At 43.1% G+C, this 24,430-nt stretch overlaps 1 protein-coding gene across 1 annotated transcript in view; it reads left to right on the top strand.

Annotated features, from left to right (window-relative positions):
• The first annotated feature begins 528 nt into the window (after positions 1 to 528).
• Positions 529 to 24,430, top strand: part of MYZAP (myocardial zonula adherens protein) — a 77,725-nt gene continuing 53,823 nt past the window's right edge. Inside the window, exons 1-2 of the mRNA XM_075006831.1 lie at positions 529 to 657; positions 10,830 to 10,916. Of these exons, the coding sequence (XP_074862932.1) occupies positions 568 to 657; positions 10,830 to 10,916 (177 nt within the window). The 5' untranslated portion in view covers positions 529 to 567. The remainder of the gene's footprint in view (positions 658 to 10,829; positions 10,917 to 24,430) is intronic.

Raw genomic sequence — 24,430 nt, 5'->3', positions numbered from 1 at the left:
TCAGCACCCTGCACCAGGACTTATGTGACACACACAGAAACACAGCTGCTAGGGACACACAAATACCTGTTGCATAGCACCTGTCTGTACATCTAGGGTGCACACACAAATACCTTGTGTACAGGTGCAATGTATGCACACATACCTTGAACGCAACCATTAGTGCCCAGAGCACACGCCTGGTAGGGACACACAATACATGCTGTACAGCTGCGGTGTGTGCACACATACTCTGCGTGCACCCACCTGCTAGAGACGCACAAATACCCTTTGCATAGCTGCTGTGTGTCCACTGCGGTGCACGGACAAACACCTCGTGCACGGGTGCGATGCGCGCACACACACTCTGCGCGCACCCACTAGTGCCCGCGGCACAGGCCTGTAGCCCCCACTCAAACGCGAGAGGATCGCGGGCTCAGCCGCGCACGCCCAGGGCCGGCGGCTCCTCCCCGGGGCGGGGGCTGGGCCGCACCTGGCGCGGGCGGGCCATGGGGGCGGAGACGGAGGCTGAGCCGAGCGGGCGGCCGGGTAGGGAGTCAGTGCGACGGGACGGCGGGAGAGAGGAGGATGCTGCGCTATAGCTCCGCGCTAACCCTCACCACCACCGTCCCCAGGCCGCCCGCCGGTGAGAGCGGCCGCGGCCCCGGCCCCAAGCGGGTGAGTCGGGCGCGAGCGCGCCGCGGGGGGCGGGAGGGGAGACCCGCGCGCGCGCGCGCGCGCGCGCGCCCGGCCCCGGTCGTTGTCCGCTCTCCGCCCTCCCGCTGGGGGGCGCTGGGTGGTGCCGGCTGCTGCCGCGCTGCCGAGCCGGAGGCGCCCGCTCGGGCCGAACCTCAGAGGGGACCCGGGGGCGCTGGGGTGCCCCCGCCTGTCCGCGCCGCTGCCCGGCGCCTGACGCTCCGAACCCGCCCGCCAGCGCGGGCTGTTCCTGGTACCAGCCCCGGTCAGCTGGGGCCGCGGGGCACGGCGGGTTCTCAGCTGTCGTGTAGCCGGAGATGGCAGTGCAGGCACGGGGGGCGGGCGGGCGGGGGGGCGCCTCCCCTCCCCTCCCCTCCCCTCCCCTTTAGCACGGGGGCTCTCCCCTTCAGCCCAGGCGCTTTTACAAGGTGGGGTAGGTGACTAGTTCCCCTTTGTACTGCTGTGGCCAGCCGCCTGCGTGAGAAAGCAGATGGCAGAAGTGTGATTTGATTGATCGGATGTAACTTCCTAAGGGGTTTGTTTGTTTGTTTGTTTTAAGGGCACAGCAGTGACAAATCTCGGAGGGGGTAGATGTGTTGGTCTGTATCCACAAAACATCAAGGAGCTCTCTGGCACCTTAAAGACTTTGGCATTTATTTGGGCATGAGCTTTCCTGGGTGTTGCTCTTTAAGCCCATATGCCCTTTAAATAGAACAATATTTTAAATATTTTGGAATCTTTCATAATCAAGATCAGTAATCATGGTGTATTAATCTGCTTGGCAACGCTTCTAAATGTTGGTAAAATTCTGGCAGGTACAATAACAAGAATGTTCCCACACCCTCCCTACTTTAAATAGCTATTTCAGTAGTATAACAGCATATGCTGTTACCTTAGAGCATGGGTATCCAACCTTTTGGCTTGCCCGGGCCGCATTGAGTGAAGAGGAATTGTCTCGGGCCGCATATAAAATATATAATATAGTTAATGTGTATATAAATCACATAATAATGTTAAAAGTTTACGATCTTGTGGGGCCACATTACTAGCTGTCCAGGGCCGCGGGTTGGACATGCCTGCCTTAGAGGGTGCACATTGTTTAGAAACATAGTGGCAGTAAATCAACTATGTTCAGGTGATAAGCTTGTCATTACAAACTAGTGTTATTGTGTGACTGAAGTGTTATTAGAGAAACAAGATGGGTCGGGTAATGACTACATCTACGTTATAGATGTTAGAGTGGCACAGCTGTACTGCTGCAGCTGTACGTTTGTAAGGTCTCCTGTGTAGCTGCTTTATACCAATGAATGAGAGCTGTGCCACTGGCTTAATTAAACTACTTGCAGTGAGTGGTGGTAGATTCTCTCCCATTGACATAGTAGAGTCTACACGGGGTGGAAAAATATTTTCTCACACCTGTGATCAGCATGTCCCTCGACCTTCCCTGCTGCCTCAGGGTGATTAAAAATGCCTGGGGACTCCACTGGCAGTGCAGTGGGATTAGAGCAGCTTCTGGCTGATTGCTTACCCCAGCTGCCAGCATGTGTGTCTCTGTGGCTAGCGGGTGGGGTGTCTGTGCCAAGCACTGCTTCAGCTGCTGGAGCAGCACTTTGTGATTCCACCCTGGTGGCTGGGATGCCCAAGCTGCAAGCTGGTGTAATCAAGCATCTGGAAGCCATTCTGTCCCTTGCTGGTTGTGCCCCCCATGGCATTTTTAATTGCCCCAGGGTGGCAGGTGAGGCCAGAGGAGGTGTGGGGAGAGCATGCGGAGTGGCAGAGAAGCTGGAGGATGCTGGGGATGGGGCAGGGAGAGCAGGCAGGTGGCAAGTTTTGGTGGAGCCCAGTCTTGAGCCAGGAATACTCCTGGTGCTGGGTCTCCACCAGTTCATATAACTCATATGCACCCATCTGTTCTTCAGAGAAAACAAAACCAGTAAGGAAATTTATCATGTCTATTGCATACAATAACCAATGAGACAAGTGAAGTTGCTGTAGCCAAGTCTTCTGCCTTTGTATGGTAGGAGCCAGTTAAATCTCTGAATTCATTCTTTATCACAAGTATAAGTAGTACATAAACTTAGATGCATGGTGGGCAAGAAGCAAATTTGTTAAAACAGAAAATTATGAAGTTTTGTATAAGTATATTAAAAACTGCATTTAGTATTATAGTATTCACAAGAAAATAAGAGGTTTGAATAGCGAGTTACGTAGTACAATGATGCCTTATTCCATAATTCTTCAGCATGAAGTGATTCCCATCCTTCCTATTTATAATTTTCATGTTTGGTATCTTTCTTCTAAACAGGGTAATGTTAAGAGAGTATATTTTAGAATACATGTTTTGGTTTGGTTTTTTGTACCTAATCTACTCTAGCATAGTTTTAGTAGCTTGTAAAAATATAGTATCTTTTTCTACTGGCAACAACAGAACTAATTTGCAAGTAAAATTCTTTTTAGAATAGTGCCTTTCTCTTTTGTGGTGAAATGTTAGCTCCCAAACATGGCTTTTCAACAAGGAAATGAAAATGCTTAAAATAACAAATTAAGCAAAATTACACACAAGACAAGATGTCATGGTCCCATCTACTTGGTATCACAGGAAAAGTGCCCATTAATCGTTTTGTTGTAGAGGTGAGTCTGCAGCTGGCTGTAATTACATTTTTCCATATATTTGTCAGTTATCCCTTATCACAAGATTTTCTTTTTGCGCTGACTGAATTAAAGATTTGTTTTCTTGTCTTGTCTTCAGGCATTTTTAGTGACCTCTTACCCTACACAGAATGAGTGGTTCTGAAACCTCAGCCATTGAGTGTGCTCCAAAAGATAGGCCATGGAGGCAAGCAGCAGGAAGTTACTCCACAAAATTCCAGTCCTCATACCACTTGAGTGCCAGAAGCAATTGTACTTTTGTCACTGAAAACCTTTCCAGCTTTTTGATTCCTTACCCTCTAAAATCAGTGAGAATTTTACCATTTGCAGCAGTTGGCTCAATATTGAGCTTCTTACTCCAGTGGGAGAGTATGGAGATCTTAAAATAGAATAGATTATCAATAGAAAAATATTTAATTACATTGCTAGAAAAATGTTATTTTGATTATTCTAACTCTATCACTGTCATTCTTGCTTCACATCTCACTATTATTTTGCTTTGTATTTTTTAAAGAGTCTGCAGAACATTTGTCAAAATAATCATTCAGGGTTTGAGTTTGTTGTTCTTACTTGTATAAAACAGACCCTGCTTCTTCAAGGAACATTCTGCTCAGTGTGAGTAAGGATTAGGGAATTGGGCCCTATATCTATATCTATAGCTATATAATTTTTTTTGTTTAACATAGTCTAAAATTGAAGTCTAACCTTGAGTGTTTTCTTTTTAAGTGCTATCTTGCAACAAACTAATGCTATATTGCTAGTGTATTAGAAGCTGATATGCATGTTTGCTGTTGTTAACATGCATTACATTTGGCAAACTAGTGTTAAGAGCTGGAATGACCCTGTCTTTGGTGTGTGTGCATGAGCATCACAGACAACATCCCAGGGTAGCTTTGGGACTATAGCTCATGGGGTTGGTTGTTATCACAGAATAAACAATGGGCACATAGCTTTGCCCAAAATGGGATTACTTTAATCATTGAGAAGTTTATTAAAATAGTGGTCACTGCAAATTATATAGGTTACAAATGGTGTGTTTTTTTTTCCTAGAAAAAAAATGTGGTGGAATTCAATCCCCAAACTGCTCATGTGGGAGCACAAACTGCCCCATGGCAGCTTAACTGTCCCCCTGTGTGGGGCCTGAGCCCCCCCCGGAGGCATAGCCCTCTCTGTGAGGGCCCAAATCACACTCCCAGGAAGCTGAACTGCCCCCTGCTGGGGCCCAAGCTGCCTTTCCAGAGGCTTAAGCGCCCCCCATGGGGCCTGAGTCGTCCTGCCTGGGGCCCGAGCTGCTCCCTGCTTTTCATCTCCCCCCAGCTCTGGGCCCGCACCAGTCCCCACTCGCCCCAACCCAACCATGTACTTGAGTGAGACCAGGGCTGTTGGTGGCATCCCAGTGGGGCAGCAGGCAGAGGTGGGTGGCAGGCAGGGAGCTGCAAATAGCTCCACGAAGAACCACATTTGGCTTGGAGCTGCCCAGCTGCCTGTTTAAAAATGGTGGCAGCAGGAAATAACAAAAGAAGAAGGGTGGCGGAATGCCATTCTGCAGTATTCCACTGGAAGAAAAGCCATGATTACAAATAACAGATTTTTAAAACTGATTCTTTGTCAAAGTTATATCGTGACATCTACCAGGAGTTTAGTGACAGTACAATATGGTCAATTTCATTCTAACCTATTGATGACATAGAAGTAAATGGGTGAGTGCTTCCAGTCCCTAATTTGGCTGCCTACTCATGCTATATTTATGCTATAATCTCCACAGTGATGTAATGCTTGTTGTAGCAACAGAAAAATTATTTCCATGTAACCCTAGTATTTCTGTCCATTTTTTCTTCACCATCAGCTCAGTCATATTTCTCCTCCCTTCACCTAGCCTTAGTTCAGTCTCTCCCTAGTTTTTATCTGAGGTATCTTGTCATTTTATAAGGCGTTTCTGTAACCATCCCTGCAGCTGACAAGTGCTGGGATTGAGTTCCTCTGGAGTCAAGTTTCGTCATTTGACCAATACATTTTCAAACAAACAATGCCAAGTATTACTTCCCCAAGAGGCAACATCAGTTGAGGAGCTGTCCACATCTGTATGCAGCTTTTGTGAAAAATCTTCATTACATTTCTATTAAAAATGAATGGGGGAGTTGGTTCAGTGCTTTGTGGCATCAGAGTTTCTGGGATTCGAAGTGAGGACAGATTATGAGAGTACATCCCCAATCTGTTTTATGGTGCCGTCCAACTACTTCAGTCATATGGCAATTAAAATAAACTCTCAGATTGGTGTTCCTCCGAAAGGCTAGTAACTGGTTATGTTTGAAAATATTATGTGCTTGTTTTCTGTGGTATTTGTTGATGCTGGGATTGGTGCGTGGGTTCTTATAATTGGGGAGGTATGGTGATTGTGAAAGTCTGAGTAAATTCCTGTTTGGTAAAACTCCATTTTTTCAGTGTCATGATATTCAGTTTCTTTACCTATGTTTCTGAAATTGTCTGTAGAATTTTATAGCAAAATCCCAGTCTTGTCAACTAATTGAACTCTAGGACAGTCTAGTCCACAGCTCAGCAACCTTTCTGAGGAGGAGTGCTGAAATTTGACTTGTTGTTCTCAACATACAGTCCGAGTGCCCGTGATACAAGTCACTAATAGTCCTACTTAAAATAACTTCATTAATAAATAAATTAAGATGCAGAGCTTTACTTTTTAGGTGGTGATTGGTAGCATTAGCTGGTCTTTTCTTAGTCCACAGGCAGCATGGCTTTGAGCAAACTCCTAGATATATGGGGGAGGAGGGGCGGGGCTGAGCTCCCACCCTGCATGCCAATGAAAATCTGCTTGTGTGCCATCTTTGGCACCCATGCCAAGGGTTGCTGACCTCTGGTCTAGTCTTGAGTATTCTCACAGAGAGGTAGCTGTGTTAGCCTGTATCTTCACAAAACAAAAAAGCAGTCCTGTAGCAGTTTAAATACTAGCAAAATATTATTTCAATTAAATTAAATATTAAATTAAATACTTATTTTTAAAATTAAATTTATCTTATTAGTCTTTAAAGTGCTACAGGATTTCTTTTATATTTCTTTAGTATTCTGTGAGCATTGCAAGCTGAAAAGTAAAAGAATAAAGCTTTCATTTTGGCACCTTCAATATTCATAGCAGAAATACTGGTGAGTATATGATTGAGTGTGTGCACAAGCATGTGTATAGCTATGAGACTGAGGGGATGGGGAAGTAAAGGACACAAAAGCAAGTCTTCTAGGTATTATTGTAACATAAATAGAGTAATGGTGGTGTGGATGTGTGGAGGGGGAGTAAAAGAGAAAGAAGAGTGAAAGTATAAAAAGAATGTTACCTTGATATTTTTTTTAAATAAAGAGGAGAAATAAAAATATAAATGCCAAAGTGGAATGGTCTCAGCCAAACAGCCAATGATATAACCAATCAAAGAGTTGGTGATGCTGCACCATTTCTAATTACCAGTTATTCCATTTCCTGCATTCTGCTAGTATATCTGCATAATTGTTTGGTCACATTGCAGTAACTAATTTGCATGTGAATCCTGTTTCCTGTGCTCTACAGACAGTTAATGTTCATTAGTCAGGGGCTTATATAATTTCAATATGATTACAGGGTATTGGTAAATAGCTATACAGTGAATATTTAAATCAACTACAGTAATTCTCTGTGCTGACTGGCTCCTGTGTTGAATGCCAAACTTTTTGCCTGCTTCGAAGAGGGTGTGTGGTTCTTTTTCTTATTCTCTTGTCATTGAACAAGAAAAATACCTAAAATCAAAGAAATACAATCTGTCAAATCACTGAAAGGAGGATTGCATTCAATTGTGTCAGTCCAGTTCTGTTCCCACTGAAATCAGAGTGAGCAAAATTTGGCCTCATTTCTTTCATCACCTTCCCTTACAACCCGCTAAATCCCCTTGTCTTCCCTCTTATCCTACAGGTTAGGAAGCTGCTTGTCTCCACAAGAGCAATCATAAATGTTTATCTCTGATTGCTTATACTGGAAGACTACCAGCCTCTCCCTTCTGGTTCATGCTTGCAAACATATGTTAGGGAGAATAGCCTTGCTGAGCTGATGGGAGGAAAAAAAACAGTGGAAAATGAAAATTAAAGGCATGGGTGCAGAGGAAAGAGATAATAAGATGCATATAATGGGCTTCCTGATAATCCTATTTTGTACCAATATGCTCCAAAATGAAGGTGTTTAGTAGCATATGGTACAGTTATTAACTTGTAAACAGGAAGTTCCTTACATTTCTCTGTTATAATGTCTGAAAGGAAGAATCTGGAATTCTCCTCTAATGCCAGTTACAGATGTCACCTAATGCGTGTCAAAAGCCATTGTACATGGATACAGGCAAGGTTGTCGTCATTTTTAAAAATAAATCACATTGTTTACAACAATTCCTTTGAAAATTTCAAATTAAAATGTTTCCTTTCCAAAGTTAACTTCCTCCATTATATGTACTTTGACTTCTTTATTATAGGCTTGACAATGAATGCTGCTTAATGTCATTGAGCTCTTTTTGTATATTTTAAAAAAGGGTTGATTTTTTTTTTTCAACGGGATGTAAAGATGTAAATCACTCATGGTCAGACAGAGGCTCATTCACTTGCCACAAGTCTTCCTTTAATGTACATTTGATGGTGTTTTGCAACGTGATTTAATTATTAGCCAATCGGGATGGTTTTGCTATCTTATTAACTGACTGTAGTTGATTAAAATAATAATACATGGTCAGTCATCCTGCTGTGAGAATAATATGTAAAAATAAGTATTTCCCATGATACTGTTAACATAGGAATATATAGCACTATAGTAAATGAAACAATGAGGTCATGCTACTGTGGCTATTTTGTCCAATATTGATTGTTAATATGGCTTCTGACTCACTCAGGTCTGAGTATTGGGATTGATCTCAATAGGTTCTATAGGGCCTTGAAAGTGTAGGCAAGTTCTGTAGAGCGTATACAATGTGATGGAACACGGGAAGTTAATGGAAGGATGGAAAGGGGGTGAAATGGTGAAAGCAACAAGCAAGGAAAATGGTCTGTGCAGCAGTGGTTTCAATGGATATGAGTGAAGTGGGATTGCATTTGTCAAGGCTGGAGAAAAGGATGTTCCAGTAATTGAGGAATGTGGGCCTGGATGAGCATTTTAGCTGTGTGGACTGGTAGGAAAGACTATATTGCAGGCATTTCATGCCCAAAGAATTAAACATGGAAGCAGGAGTCCAAGTTGAAACCCACACTATGGGCCCGAGTGACTGGTAGGATGGTAGTGGTGTCCATATGGGCAAAGAAGGGTGTGAGGAGGAATTTTGAGGGAAAAACTTGAGTGCTTTCGTTTAACCATGTTGAATTTGAGCTGACAGCTCGACATCCACAAGGAGATATCAGAGAGACAGTTTGGGGTTTTAGTTTGGACAGGGTGTTTTGCATTTCAGCAGTTGGTGTTGGCAGTTAAGCGTCATTATTGCTTTTTATTGTAGGGCACCTGAGATTCCAGACAAGACTGGGGCCCTTTCAGCGTAAACTTATAGTTAAGGAGTCCCTGTCTCAAAGAGCTTACAAACTGAACAGACAAGGAATGGAAATAGTATGTGGGGGGGGAAAAAAAACAAAACAGCAGAAAAGTAGCATTTTATAGACTAACAAAGTGATTTATTTGGTGAGGAGCTTTTGTGGGACAGACCCACTGCATCAAATCAATCCTATTTCCAATACAGACTGACAGTTATAAGTACAGAGGACCAAAAAAACCCCTGACAAATCAAGTACATAGGACTGAAGGGGGCGGGGTGAGGGCAGGGGGGATATTAAGCATTGTGCCTGAGATAATTAAGAGCATCAAAGGAAGGGAAGCAGTCCTTGTAATGCGTGAGGTAATTGGTGTGTCTGTTCATACTGCATGTTAATGTGTTGAATTTGAATATGAATTCCAATACACAAATTTCTCCTTGTAAGCTGTTTTTAATTTCTCTTTGTTCTAGGATATAAATTCTCAGGTCTTTAACAGAACACCTTATAGCCCCAAACTCAAACATCTGTAATGCATCATTTAAAAACCTACAACCTGTTCCAGATCATGATACTACAGTCCAGAATGCCCTAGGTGACAGGCCAGTCCTCTCCTATAGACAACTTTCTAACCTAAGAAGGATTCTCACTAGCAATCACGGGCTACACCACAGTAATACCAATCCTGGAACTTTTCCTTGCAACAAACCCTGCTGCCAACTTTGTCCACATGTTTATTCTGGGGATACCATCTCTGGACCTAACTATGTTAGTTACAAGATCAAAGGCACATTCTTGTGCACTTTGAGCAACCAATTATTTATACCATTATGTGCCAGTAATGCCCTGCCACTATGTAGATTGGACAGACTGGGCTAAACCTTCACCAAAGAATAAATGGACACAGTAGACATCAGGAATCTCAATACACATAAGCTGGTCAATGAACATTTCAATGGAATGTGCCATTCTGTTAAAGACCTGATAATTTGTGTCCTAGAACAAAGAGAATTTAAAAACAAATTAAAAAAATTTAGGAGTTGGAATTCATAGTCAGATTTGACACATTAACACGTGGTATGAACAGACACACCAATTACCTCATGCATTACAAGGACTGCTTCCTTTCATTTGATGCTCGGCATTATCTCAGGTACCTGATTTGTCAGTTTTTATTGCCTTTCTTTTTATTTTTTTGGTTGTCCTCTGAGCTTATAAATGCCAGTCTGTATTAGAAATGAGATTGATCTGAAGACGTGGGTCTGTCCCATGAAGGCTCAGCACCAAATAAATAATTTTGTTAGTCTTTAGAGTGCTACATTTCTGCTGTTTTCTTAAAATACAGACTAACACTGGTACATCTCTATTACTGTGGGGAAAACAGTATTATTAATCCATTTCACTAACAAGAAAGTGGCTTTTCCAAACTTGTGTAGGAAGAGGAAACTTAATTACATTTTTTTTAAGAACAAGTTTATGAACTTTTGGCCATATGCATAGTTTACTGATGTGCTAATCTCATTATAGTCAATGGAACTAATCTCATGATTGTTTCCAGGATCAAGTTTTTAGTATGACCTTGATATAAAAAACAGGGTCTGTTTTAGAAAGCATTTTGTATTCTTTGATATGGACTCTCCTGTTTTAAATATCAAAGATGTGGCAAATTACAGTTAAAGCAGAGCATCTGAAGAAACTTATTTTCAGTGTTGGTGTGCATTTGAATTCTCAATGTCATTTGGGTAAACATAGCAAAACCCCATTTCAGTCAAGAGCATGTTGTTATTTTAGGTATGTAACATTCTCCCAGAACTAATTCTTGCCAGCTAAAGAATGCATCCATTAGAAACCAACATTTTCCATTGTTTATAGAATGGATGAAAATTTGAAAGCTAGCACGTTATGTTACAGAGGGGTCTATTAAAATGACCTTTTTTAAAATCCTGAAAACTGAGCAAAAACCTTTGTTTCCTTTCTAGATGAATGTCTGTAGATTACGTTTAACAGTGCCTCCTGATGAAGCCTCACTTCCTGAACAAGCAGCAAATAAACCAGAAAAAACAAAAGTAAGTGCATTGGGTATGGGCTGGCATTTACCAGTACCTGATTGGTAGCAATCAGAACATGTTTGTTTCATCTCTTACACAGAAATTGATGGGAATTTCAACATTTTTTGCAAATTTAAGGAAAAGAAAACTGACAGCTCACATGAGAGTAATAGTGTGCTCAAAACTGAGCTGAACACTGAAGCTCGTGGCAGCAGAGTTGTGCCTGGAGGTATAAGGGTGAGAGTGGCTTTGCAGCACATAGGCTCTAAGACAGGGATGGGCAAACTCTTTGGCTCGAGGACCACATCTTGATGTGGCAATTGTACGGAGAGCTGTGCATGCTCACAAAATTGGGGGTTGGGGTGCAGGAAAGATGAATGCTCTGGCTGCTGGTGCAGGCACTGGGATAGCGCCAGAACTGAGGCATTTAGGATGTAGGAGGATGCTCTGGGCTGGGACTCGGGCGGACTGTCAGCTGGGCTGGGGATTGAGGTACTTCAGCTGGGGATGCATGCTTTGGGGTCAGGCTGGGGATGAGGAGTTTGGAGTGCAGGAAGGTGCTAAAGGCTGGGATGGATGAGTTTAGGGGCAGGAAGGGGATAATGGTTTGGGTGGGGGTTGGGGTGCTGGGGCAGGGTAAGGCTCTGTCTGGGGGTACACTCTGTGGGGTAGAGCTGGGGATGAGGGGTTTGTGGTTCAGGAGAGTGCACAAAACTGGGATCAAACAGTTTGGAGGGCAGCAGGGGGATGAGGGCTGGAGAAGGGGATTGAGGCACCAGCAGGAGGGATGTGGGGTGGTCTCAGGTGTAGGTCCCAGGCAGCATGTACCTGAAGTAGCAGCCTCTCCTGCTCTGAATTGTGGTGGGGCTGCACAGCTCTACACATTGCCCTGTCCAGAGGTATCTCCCCCACAATTCTTACTGGACATGATTTCTGACCAATGGGAGCTGCAGAGCCATGTGTGCAGAGCCCCCTGGCTCCTTCTGTTTCCAGGAGCCACATGGAGTGGAGCAAGCCGACTCTGCAATCCTACTCCTGGCTGAACCACCGGAGCGAGACAAGCTCCCTACTTCGCTCCATGGTGGGAGCCAGAGGGCCTGATTAAAGGGTCTGACAGGCTGGATGTGGGGTGCAGTTTGCCCATCCCTACTCTAGGAAATACTTTGAAGATTTTGTTACTCAGTATTTGTAACAGGTCCAAATCAAGATCAGGACCCCATTTTATTAGCCACCATACAAATGTATGCAAAGACAAGATCCTTGTCCTCAAGAGTTTATCATCTTAGGGACTGACCCTGCAAAGTCTTAAACATCTACATGGTTCCGTTGGTTTTGGGTGTGCTTTATAATGTTATGTATGTTCCTAAGTTTTTGCAAGGTTGAGACTGAGCTTCCTATGATTTTTTTTTTGGGGGGGTGGGGAAAGGGCAAAGTGTAAGTTGTTAACTATACTACACAATCAAATACTGATAGGAACATACAAAAGACAGAAATCATGGTTCTTATGGAAAGAACAAGATATAGAGCAGTGCAGAGAGACAGATGAAAGGTCCAGTTATGTTTGTGCAGAGCAGTGGCAAAAATGTGAGTTCAGGACTGCAAGACGCAGCTGTTACAATTTTTAGGCACCTAACACTTTTTTTTTTAAAGTGCTTGGCACCGTATTTTGAGTGCCATAAATTGTCTGCCCTGTCATATGCCATGATTTAAAAAAGAAAGATGAGCATCTTCTATTACAAGGGTGGCCAGCTAGTTAGAGATGAAGAGCCAAAATAGTGGTGGATAGAGTGCAAAGAGCCGCATATTATACATTTATTTATATTTACATTTTATATATAGATATAGAACATAGATACATATACGTGGCTCAGTGCCCTGCCCTGGAGCCAGGCACTCCCAGCCCTCTTTCCCCCACTGTAAATAAATGTTCCCCCACTAATAAATGCTGGCAGCGCATTGGAACTGCTGCTGCCATTTGCTTCTCCCACCAAGTGGTGGGTTGTGGCTGTGGAGTAAATGGGTTGCACTCCTGGTGTGCGGGTCTGAGGAGCTGCATTTAAAGGCTCAAAGATGCGTGGGTTGGCCCCCCTGTTTGATTATTTGAGCACATGAATATGTTAGTAAACCAAACCGAAATAAGACATTGACAGAACAGTGCTTGAATTCTGATACTACTGAATAGTATCTCTCTAAACTAAAGTAAATAACTGTAACCTGATTCAGCAAGAAACAAATGTTTTCCCTTTTCAGTTTTGTTCAAAGTTGTCAAATACAAGTTGTTCATCAAATATCTCTTGTGCAGAGACAGAGGCCTGGGTTCTCACATATAGTAAGGCCCTTTGACATCACTTTGGTGCTGTTAAAAGGGCCTTAATTTGGCTGTCAGTGTTTCTTACCTTCACTCTAAGATTGTTCAGTGTAAATTAGAATCAGACCCATAATACTTAAATTGTGTAGTTGTAGCATGTGGAATACGTTTTGTCTCTTCAAATCCTTTCCCTATTTGTATCTGATGGGTGAAATTCCTTGGTTAATCAATTTGTACAATGGTTGTCAGACCCAACCACTTTGAGTAGTCTTAGTTTGTTTTTGAGGAGGATACATGTTGACTGTATTATGCAGGAAACAAAAATGAAAAGTGTCAGAGGCCTATGAGTGATAAAGTTAGACAGTTTTTATCTCTTAAGTTTGCTATAGTGAACCTTTTTCACTGTGAGGAGCCTTGAATTTAATAAAAGCAAATGAGAATTCTCTCTACCTCCCTGCCAACTATGAGTTCAGATTGCAAATTTAAGACAAGTTAAGGCAGGCAGTTTTATACCGGAGACTCTGTAAAGGGTGGGGGGCAACTGTATTAATCCTCTGTACATTCTAGAATGTAAAGTAGCAAAATTGTGCACATATTCTTGAGAGTGAATTATTTCTACGTATTGTTTAATGATACGTATTAGTCAAATTCAGACTTAGCAGCTAATTGAATGATCTTATTGCATTGAGTTATGACAATCTGATAGTTTTCCAAAGGCAAGTAACTCTTGTTAATAATATATGCTGATACTCAAGAGTATATATATAAACCATTCACGCAACATGATTTTCTCTGTTGGAGATATCAGAGTTGGCATTGCAATTAAGTATTCAAAAAATGTGGAGAATTTTACTCCTCATGCCATCACATTGCATCCTGTGATCACTGTAGACAGATAAATCCATATCACCATGTAGACAAACAGGTGCAAAATATGACTATGAATTGGTTCTCATCTAGTACCCTTAAAATGGTTTGTAATTTATTACCAATGAATTTTATTGTCACCTATAATGTATATACCCTGGTTGCATATTAACTGGGAACGCACATGGGGCTATATTTGTTTGCATTTTTTTGTTTGCAGAATGATACAATACTTTTCTCTCTTGAAATATTGTGGTTAGATATCTGAGTTGATCCACCCATATTCAGCTGACTCAGTGTTACTAAAATTACCTTTATTCTTAATGTGTCTTACAAACATTAACTAATCTTCAGAAAATCCTTGTGAGGCAGGGATCCATGTCCTCTTATAAATGTGGATAATAGAGATGGGGTTGGGTGACCGTTCAGTTTGCAGGCTTGCATTTAACAATTAAAGTATGTAAATTGAGCTGTGCAGTGCCAAGACCCGAAAGGAACAGCATGACACTCACTGGACAGGAAAGCTGTATGACCACAATGTTGTATTGTCTTTAAAACTGGATATTGTGAAGGAAACCCATTCGAAAATACTAGTGTTGGATAGAAAAGTAAGACTTTTCTATGCTACAGAGCTTATCAGCAAAAGGCAGCTTTTGTTGACTAAATGGGGAGGTGTACACACTATAGTGCCACGTCGTCTGACAGAATTCTTCTGTTTTGGCAACAACATTAAACCGCTTGAGTGAGCGGCACAGAACTGTTTGCGGAAAAGCTTTTAATGATTGTATATTAGTTAAATTCAAATTATTATACTCATTGAATGTTCTTATTGGACTGAGTTATGACAATTTGATAGTTTTCGAAAGGCAGGTACTGTCAGTCTTAGTTTTGTTGCTTTAATTGGCCTCCAGAAAGTCCCATGGTGCTTATCCACTCTAGTCATCAGTTTTACCTTGCTGCAGGGCAGTGAAGTTTAACAAACATCCATACATCCGTTTTTAAAGGCTTGGGAATTTTTGAAACTCCACTTCCTGTTTGTTTGGCATGGAAAGCCTACATTGCATCTGCCCAGTTGACCACAGCGGCTACACAGGGCAAACGGTCTCCTGCTTGGACCACATCAGAGTTGTTGGATCTTCTGAGTATATGGGCAAATGAGGCTGTCCAATCGCAGCTCTTGTCCAAGTTCCTTTGACTGGAGACCTGCGGGCACGTTCCTCATGGCCCGTGTGATTAAAGGCTAAGAGTAGGACACTGCAGTGCTGAGCAAATGTAAAGGAGCTGAGCCAGCCATATCGGAAGGTAAAGGAGGGCAAACCATTGCTCTGGTGCTGCACTGAAGACCTGTTTCTGTAAGGAGCTGGAGATGACATTCTTGATTTGGCAGAGGAGCTGGAGTCCCCAAGCCGCATTGGCAGCTGGGTGGGGCTGAAGTGGTGGACAATGGACCTGACTCTGAGAATGAAGTCATAAACCAGCAGGTGGAATTGGAAGTTGATGTGGAGCCCATGGCAGGGTTGTCCAGTGCTGCAGCAAGGTGGAAACTCTTCTCCATTCTGGAAGTGTTCATCTAGTGCCAGAAATCTTTCTGCTAGCAAGATGCTCCAAAGGAGACCTGGCAAGTGATTTTTTTGAGCTGATGCTTCTTGGTTGTTTGACACACACAGGTGCAATATAGATGTTCTTTCTTTTGTATGCAGTAGAAATGGGTGAAGGGATAGAAATGAGCAGGACTAGCTGTGTTTGAGTGTGCTATACAGTCTCCTGTGTAGCTACTCAGTGTGATGAAACTGAATTGATACACACTGAGATTTTAGAGGAATCCTTCAGAGATCACCAGTAGACCTTTGGAAATCCACATGTATTTACTTGGTGTCCGCAGGTATCCACATCCAGAAATATGGATGCAGACATCTGTGACTCATTTTTGTGGATATGGATGTGGATAGAAATTTGGTGTGTCACATACCTAGTCTGTGTCACATGCTCAATCTGTGCCACACCCTCTGTGCTTTGCCACCCGATTTACTGTGCCTACCACACACACAATCTGTCATAAAGTGTCTATCTCACACATATACTGTTTCTCTCTAGGCCCCAGCCCTGCCCCTTCTAGGGGCCTGGAGCTGGCCCATCATGGTTTACTAAAATTTGTGGAGTGACTCGCCTGTGAAAATTATTTCCCACCCTGTCTTTGACATTTTGCCCTATATTGAACACCTAACCTCCTGGTTTTTGGGCTGAACTCACCATGATATGGTGTTTGTTGAGATGTTGCTTACCAGGGTGAGAAAACAGTGCATCTGTGAAAAGTGATATATTTTAATGTGATGATTCAGCGCACTGTGCGAACTAACAATCGTGCTGCTTTTGCATTGTTTCTTGTGTGTTTTGGCAAATGTGGCCTTCAGGGGAACACCCTACACAGTGGCGGAAAACCTTTGCCAGATAAGGAAGTGACCGAGTGGAATAAGGCGAACGTATTCTGAAAGATGCTCCAATCCTTTGAGGTGCGCAAAAAAAAAAAGGGTGGGTGGCTGGGGTGAGAGGAGACAGTGGAGAGAAATGGGAAGGAGGGGCAGAGTGCATTCAAAAGCCTGTGAGTGGATGATAAAAGCCATGGAAGAATGCTGAAATTCCTTGTCACACATGAGTCAGAAAAGATGGTACTGACCTCTGCTGTGGCTGATGCAGAACTATTTTTCATACCCCCACCCCCAAATTTCTTCAACACAATCTTTCCAAGTTTTTGGAACATCTCATTAATTTCACTCTACCCCTTTGTACAACTTCCAAACTTACATCTGGACTTAAGCACAGCTATGAGAGAATCCACTGTTCTGCACTCTTAACTCCCTTTCCATCAAGGCTTTTGGTAACTGGTGTCTAATAAAAGCAGTCTCTGAAAGGTAACTAATCTTTGTATCCTACATGGAGCGTTAGCTGTTGGTAATAAAACATATACAATCAGCTTAATTATTTGCTTACTATATAGCTCTTGCTCAGCAAACTTCAAGTGTTCCTTTGCGGAGCTTCTTTGTTCCTTTTCCTGTTGTGAAAAGAAACTCAAAACTGTGAACCATGGTAGATGTCTGAACAGAAATACATTGTTACTGGTTCCTATTATCAAAATGTCTCTGAAGACCCTCTGATTCAAATTGCTCCATTGTGCTCTTCTAATAGTCCTAGATTCAGACAACTCAAAATCAGCAGCCACGTGATCCTCCTGTGCACTCAGCCCCTGGGCAAACTTTTCACCTTTGTCCTCACAAAGATTATGCAGCTGGCAGCAATGATCATGGGAATGTTTTCCTCTCTTAGATCTAACCTGCCATAAAGGCATCACTAGTACACTTTTAATCTGCCAAACATATATTTCATGCTCATTCTGCACCCACTCAGCCTGCTGCTGAAGTGCTCCTTGCCCCAGTCTAAGCTTCCCCTCTAATGCTTCAGGAGCTGTCAAAGTAAAGGGTACATTCGGTCTTCCAGGGTCACTGTGGGCATTTCACCCCTCCTGCTGGAATCTTCTAGTCTGGAAAGAAAGTCCCTGCTTGCAGCTTCCTATACAGATTAGTGTTTCTGAAGATACATACATCATGCATCTTCCCACATCATGCTGGGTTGCTGTCAGTGAAAGGCCCGTGGTAAGCCACAAGAGCCTGCAACACCATGGAGAAGTACTCATTTCTTTTGCTAGATGATCCAAGGCCAGAATTGGAATATGTGTGCCATCTATCACTCTGCCATAGCTAGGGAATCCCATTTCCACAAAGCCATTGCCAAGAGTCACCGGTTGTCTTAGAAGGGTATAATTAATAGCCCTGTACACTCACGTTACATTTTCACACTATGCTCTGTGAGCAAGAATGCCCACGCTTGGTGTTTTATCAACAGAGAGAGCAAAGCTTTGTGGGTAGCTATGCCATTTCTGCAGCTAGGACTTGTGCAAAGGTGAAGTGCATCCCAACACATCATAGATACAAGCTCACTGGCCCATGATGCATTATTTTCTGTCCCAGTCTTACATGGCTTTTCAACTGCATCACTGTCAACTTTCCAGCTCCAAATTGAATTGCAGTTGACTGGTGGTAGATTGAAATTGCCAGCTTCAACACTGTGATTGCCACATGCTTCTCCACCAAGAGGGCAGCTCTCATTTTGGTGTCCTTGCACAGCAGGGCTGAGGCAAGCTCTGCATGCATTTCCAGAAAGGCGGCTTTCTGCATCTGAAAGTTTTGTAGGTACTGCTTGTCATCCCAGGCATTGTGGTCCCACTGCTAAGTGCTTGTTTCCTAGGTCCAACACTGACAATCCACTGTGTGCAGCTGCTCCATGAGTGCCAAAAGTTCATGTGGTGGTGCTTCTTTCCACGCCATACCGCACGTCAGGTGACTCTGATTCCTGTTAAAATTGGGAGTTCATGATATAATGCATGACTGTCCGTGATGGGTTCATAACAGTGACTACAACAGGAGAGAGCAGTGTGGGATCTCTCCTTTCAGACAGAGATGATGGGCACACAGTAAAGAGGAGCTGTTGAAATGCAGTTGAAAAGCCATGGAAGGCTGGGACAGAAAATAATGCATCATGTGCCATTGAGCTTGCATCTATGATGTGTTCGGATGCACTTCACCTTCGCACAAGTCCTAGCTGCAGAAATGGCATAGCTACCCACAAAGCTTTGCTCTCTCTGTTGATAAAACACCAAGTGTGGGCATTCTCGCTCTCAGAGCATAGTGTGAAGTGCAAGAGCAATGTTATAGCTGAATATATTCTGAATGCTGATATAACTTATGTTGACACAAATCTAGTGTAGACACCATAATCTAAGATTTTATTTTGAGCTCGTAGTGATTTTTATATCTATCTTTGTTTCACATTGTAGCATCTCTGGATGTCTCTCCGCTGCAATAGTTTCAATAGTACATCCAGCTTGCTTGGCTGAAACCTAGTGAGAGTGCAAGACACCTTGATAGAGATTGTCTCTCCACACAGTAATGTATGCCTAGGGTTAGTGGAACTCAAGTCAGCTAATCTGTGGCAGGGAATACTGGGGTTGACTGTCTCCCTGTCACTGGGATGTTGGGTTGAAAATTCAGTGGAGTCACCTCCTGCTTGTCAACTTTGCTTCCCTACTTTGGGAAAGCTCCGTGCAACAGTGAGGAGGATGCAGAGCCACTGCTGTGGGGTGACCTGGAAGAGGTAGTATGCTTGACCAGACAGTAATGGCGCTTCTGGCTGCTGTGCTGACTGCCTGCACCACTGCTCCTCTGCCACCAGGAAATCTGGGAGACACAGAAGGACTTTTACATGGCTTCAGCTCAACTCGGATCCTAACATACAGAAATCTGATAGGGCTCGGACCATATCTCCCAGCTTAATATGGGCTTGGACCCTTCTGGAACCTTGTGAATGAGTCCTAGGTTAGAACATCTTCAGTGTGGATACAAGGTGAGGATTAGACTGAGAATGGGCTTAAATTGCTGGGTAGACGTACCCAAAGTGATTGTATTCATAGCTGGTGGGCTGTTGTAATTAAGGCTACTGCATTCCTATTCTTAGTAGTAGTAGCCTCAGGCACAAGGTAAACTACTACTGGTTTGTGTGGACTGGAGGCAGGATAGGTGCAAAACTCAAGTTATAGCTCAAGCTAACAATGCAGTATGGAGAAGGCCTCAGAACCTGTGACAGTTTGAGTAGTTTAAGGCTGACACACCCTCTGTACACTTTGAAAACATCCTCACATGGGTCAATGGAGGAGATAATTGGTTAGGGACTGGATGACTAAGCCACTAACAAGGTGATCTAGCTCATCAGCTGGGACATTTAAAAAAATAAAAAAAAACCAAAACAGGAAGAGGGAGCAAGGACTGGAAGGAAGAGCAGAGAAGCTCATGATCTCAGGGCTGGTCCTATACTTACATGGAAATTGATGCGTTGCAGTCAGTTTTTTTGGAGTTTGATTTTGCTGCATGGAGTAATGGAAATTGGTGCAAGCCTGAAGAGTTCTGGACTGCACTAAAACAAAGTCGATTCTGATAACATCAATTCTAGCTACGGCATTAGCATAGCTAGAATTGCCTAACTGAGGTCAATTTTGTTCCCTAGTGTAGAGCTGGACTCAGAAGCGACACCTATATCCCTCATCCTTGGGTCAAAGAGAACTTTGAATATTGGAGAATGTCTTATGGTGATGGGACATGAAACTGCATGAGATATAAATCAAATATTCTGTGGAGAACTTGGACTCTGCACATGTAATGACTGCTTGGATGAGGAAGCATGTCCTGTGACACTGCCCTGCCTTGATTTAAGAAGCTTTGATATGCCCCCTGGTTGCTGAACCACATGTAACTCTTGTGTAGTCTATGGCAGTTTCTCTCAATGCGTGGAGCACGTACCCTTAAGAGTACGCGAGAGAAGTCTGGGGGTAGGCGTGCTTGAGCCGCATATGGCTTTTTGAGCAATAAAATGCTCAGAGCTGCAGGAGTGCTGTGCGCAGCTCTGCACATGTCTCTCCCGAGCACTTGGAGGGAGAAGCATGTGGTAGTGGAGGCTCTGGTGAATCACTGGCATTGGATTATATCAGGGTGGGAATGGGTGGTGCCCGGCTCTGAAGGGGGGATTGGATTAAAGTGGAGAGGTGGGGGTGCCTGTTTCTGAAGGAGGGGAGTGGAGATTGGGTTAAAGCAGGGAGCTGGTGGTGCCTGGCTCTGGAATATTATGCTTATTAGCTGAAGTGAGTTATAAAATGCTATTTATGTAATTTTAGTTTAGTTTTTATAATTACAACCAAAAGGGTTTGAAATGGACCAATTCCTTGCAAAAACAAAGAATAAACCTGTGGATTTGGAAGAAGGTTGTACACAGGAAAGTGTGTGAGAAACATTTGAGGCGGAAAAACCTGTAGTGAAAAAACCATGCACCAGTGGTGGAAGTGGAAATTCTTCTGAGATAAGAACAGCATGCAGTTAATAATCTGAATGTCTGAAATTTGGGTTTACTAGAAGCAGACGTGTACTCCCTTTACCACTTTGTGTCATTTGCTGTGAGACGTTATCTATCTGACCACTCTATGAATCCATCTTTGTTCAAATGACACCTTAATACAAAGCATCCTCCATTAAAAGATAAATCAGTTGAATGTTTTACAAGAAAATGTGAAGGTATCAATAACATCTAGGCTGGGTCTACCCTAGAGAATTTTGTCAACAGAAAGGGCCTTCTATCAACATAATGCAGGGAGTGTCTACACACTTAAAGCGTTCTGTCGACAAAGTCTTGACAGAACTCTCCATTTTCCTCAACAGTATTATCCCTCAAGAATTTGAGGCATAACAGTCTCTGGACAGAGTACTGTCAACAGAAGTGTCAGGGATTTTTATCCCTTGGGCATTATCGTCCCCGTGGGCCAGGGGAAACAAGCCTTTGGCCATTAACATCAATACAGGTACAGGTAAAAATCTGAAGTTACATAGGCTGCCATTTAGCAGCCCCTGCAACGGTCATTCTGTGTCAGTTGGTAGCCCCGGTAACCTGAACTCATGAATAATTCATGAACCAGGATTCAAAATCCAGGCCTCTGATTGGGCACAGGTGGGGAGTTTCTAGTAACTTCCATGGCCCAGAGGACCTGGTTGAGAACCACAGGTAGAATCATGAATATTTAAATTAGATCATGAATTATGCGTAAGATCTGTCTATAAATTCCGGGGCCATCCTCCATTCTGTGGCCCAGGGAGCTAGCTATCATAATAGCTGCTGCCGTATAGGGGAGTGCTGGTTGCTGCGGCAACGTCCGCTGACCCTTAGGCCGGCTCACAGAGCGAAGGCTTTTCGAAGAGCTCCTGAGGAGTCATCGGCGGTGCCCACCTGCCGCCGAAGCCTTTGTGAAGAGCTCCTGAGGCAACGCCGGCGATGCCTACCTGCTGCTGCAGCCCCAGCGCCACTTGATACACTAGCGCCGTTTTTGGTTCTCTGTGCCTTAAATATTGAGTCTGTTCTGGTATGGCAATGGTCTGAAAAAGTGGGTCTGTCCCATGAAAGCTCACCTAATAAATTATTTTGCTAGTCTTTAAAGTGCTACTTGACTGCTTTTTGTTCTGTTGATCAAGGTTGTCGAGATCTGCCTGTCAACAGATGCTTCGAGGGAGACATAGCCCTAGTGCTGCTATGAAAGTGTACGCAAAAAGCTCAAGAAACTTTACAAGCTTCTTATGAAATTGCACAATTGATAGCAAAATGAAAGACCACATACCATTGCTGAAAAACTTGTTCCAGTTTCTGTCAGAATTGTTGAAATTACAGTTAGTGAAAATGAAGTTGTCAAAATTAAAAATATTGCACATTTGAACCATACAGTAAGAACTGACAAGATGGTAGAAACCAGAATAAAACAAATTACTGAAAAAATTATTCAGAAGAAACAGTTTGCTTTGCAACTTGACAAATCAATATTTTGAATTGTGCACAATTAAAGGTGTTTGTCAGATATATGTTGATTACAAAGATGAAAAAGGACTAAGTGAGCAAGTACACTGCTGTAAAGAATTCAATACTAAAACAACGGGGGAAGAAATTTTTAACTTGTTAAATGAACAGATTTTGAAACATGGATTATCATGGAAATGGTGCATATCTATGTGTACAGATGCAGCAGCAGCAATGGTAGGTGGACAAAATTATCTTATTGGTCCATTTAAAAACTATAAACTCTTCAATAAAGTGGGCTCATTGCATCATTCACAAAGAAGCATTGGCTTCAAAACAGCTGAATGAAGATTTAAACTCTGTACTAGAGATTGCAATGAAGAGAGTTAACCTCATAAAGGCACAAGCTTTAAATTCATGTTTCTTTTTTTATCACTATGCCGTGATATGGGATCTAAACATATTGCTGTCTTATTTCATTCCACTATTCAGTGGTTGACACGTGGGAGATTGTTCAACCGTCTGTTTGACCTGAAGGCTGAAGTTACAGTTTTTCTCTCAGAAATCAAATCCGAGCTAGTACAATATTTTTAAAACGAATTGTGGATTTGCAGATTAACTGACCTTTTTGGCATATTTGATAAAATCAATAACTTGAACCTACAGTTACAAGGTTTTCGTACAAATATCTTAATTTTGCACAATAAAGTATAAACATTCAAGAAAAAATAGCATTCTGGAAAAATGCGCTTTATCTGGATATTGTCATTTCAGTACCTTAAATTTTGTTTGGAAAATTGTTTTCAACGAATGTGTCGAAACAGCAATAAAGGAACATTTGGAAAATTGGGAATTAAATGTTGAATGATATTTTCTGAGCTTTGATGAAGCTGACAACAAAAAAGCTTTGGATTTTGAATCTGTTTGAAGACTGCTATTGAGCAAGCAGGGATTTAGGAAGAAATGAAGGAAGGAGCAACTTTTGGAGTTTTGTACTGATAGTGTACTGAAGATGCAAGGCATGGGACTTGGTGACGTTCCCCTGCTCTGACAGAAAATGTAAGGCGAGTATAAACAACATGACTCTCACACATCTCCTCCCAGTCACATCAACCTGTTTGTGAGGTAAGTTTTTCAGCTGTGACTGAATTAAAATCTAAATTGACATCATATGTCTCCAGAAAATTATTTAATTATGGCCCTCAGCAGTTTGAAATCAAGGTTTGAGAATTTGATGTCATCCAAACAAGCTCAGATTTTGCATTAAATTACAGTACACCCTCCATTTAATGGATCCTGATAAAATGGATTTTGGAAATAACAGATGCTGTCTGCTAGCTTCCCCCGGTTCCCCCTCCAATAAATGCCGGAGACTCACCAGAGCCACTCTTGGGGCTGGAGGAGCTGCTGGGGAGGCTCAGGCTGCCAGGGCTAGAGGGGCCATCACAGCAGCTGGGGCCAGAGGAACCGGGGTGGCGGCTGCAGTGGAGCACAGGAGCTCTCCTCCCCAAGCCCTGTGTGTGTGGAGCATGTTGGTGCTGGTGCTGTCCACAGTAGGAGCCATGGTGTTGGAGGCTGCAGTTCCCTGGCAAGCTGGGGGTGGCCACGCTCTTCTTCGCATGGGTGGCTTGGAGTCCTGGGCTGGAGGAGGCACAGTGCTGAGAGCTGCTGCAGGTGGAAGGAGCCAGGGCAGTATTCAGCTCTTCTCCTGGTAATTGGGAGAGGGAGATGGAGATGTGAGGGAAAGAATGGGGCAGGATGAAGGGAAACGAAGATGGGGGACAGAGGACAGGAGTGAGTGATAGGCTGGGAAGGTCAGTTCATCATCACACAGTATAACTATTTGGATATAATGGACTTTAGGCATTAATGGACACCCTTTTTCCCCATTAGTCTGTAAAATCGAGGGTTTACTGTAATTATA

Source organism: Carettochelys insculpta, chromosome 12 (genome assembly GCF_033958435.1).
Source record: "Carettochelys insculpta isolate YL-2023 chromosome 12, ASM3395843v1, whole genome shotgun sequence".
NCBI classification, from domain to species: domain Eukaryota; kingdom Metazoa; phylum Chordata; order Testudines; family Carettochelyidae; genus Carettochelys; species Carettochelys insculpta.
Note: the sequence above shows the minus strand (reverse complement) of the source record. Positions and strands in the feature narration are given on the sequence as shown.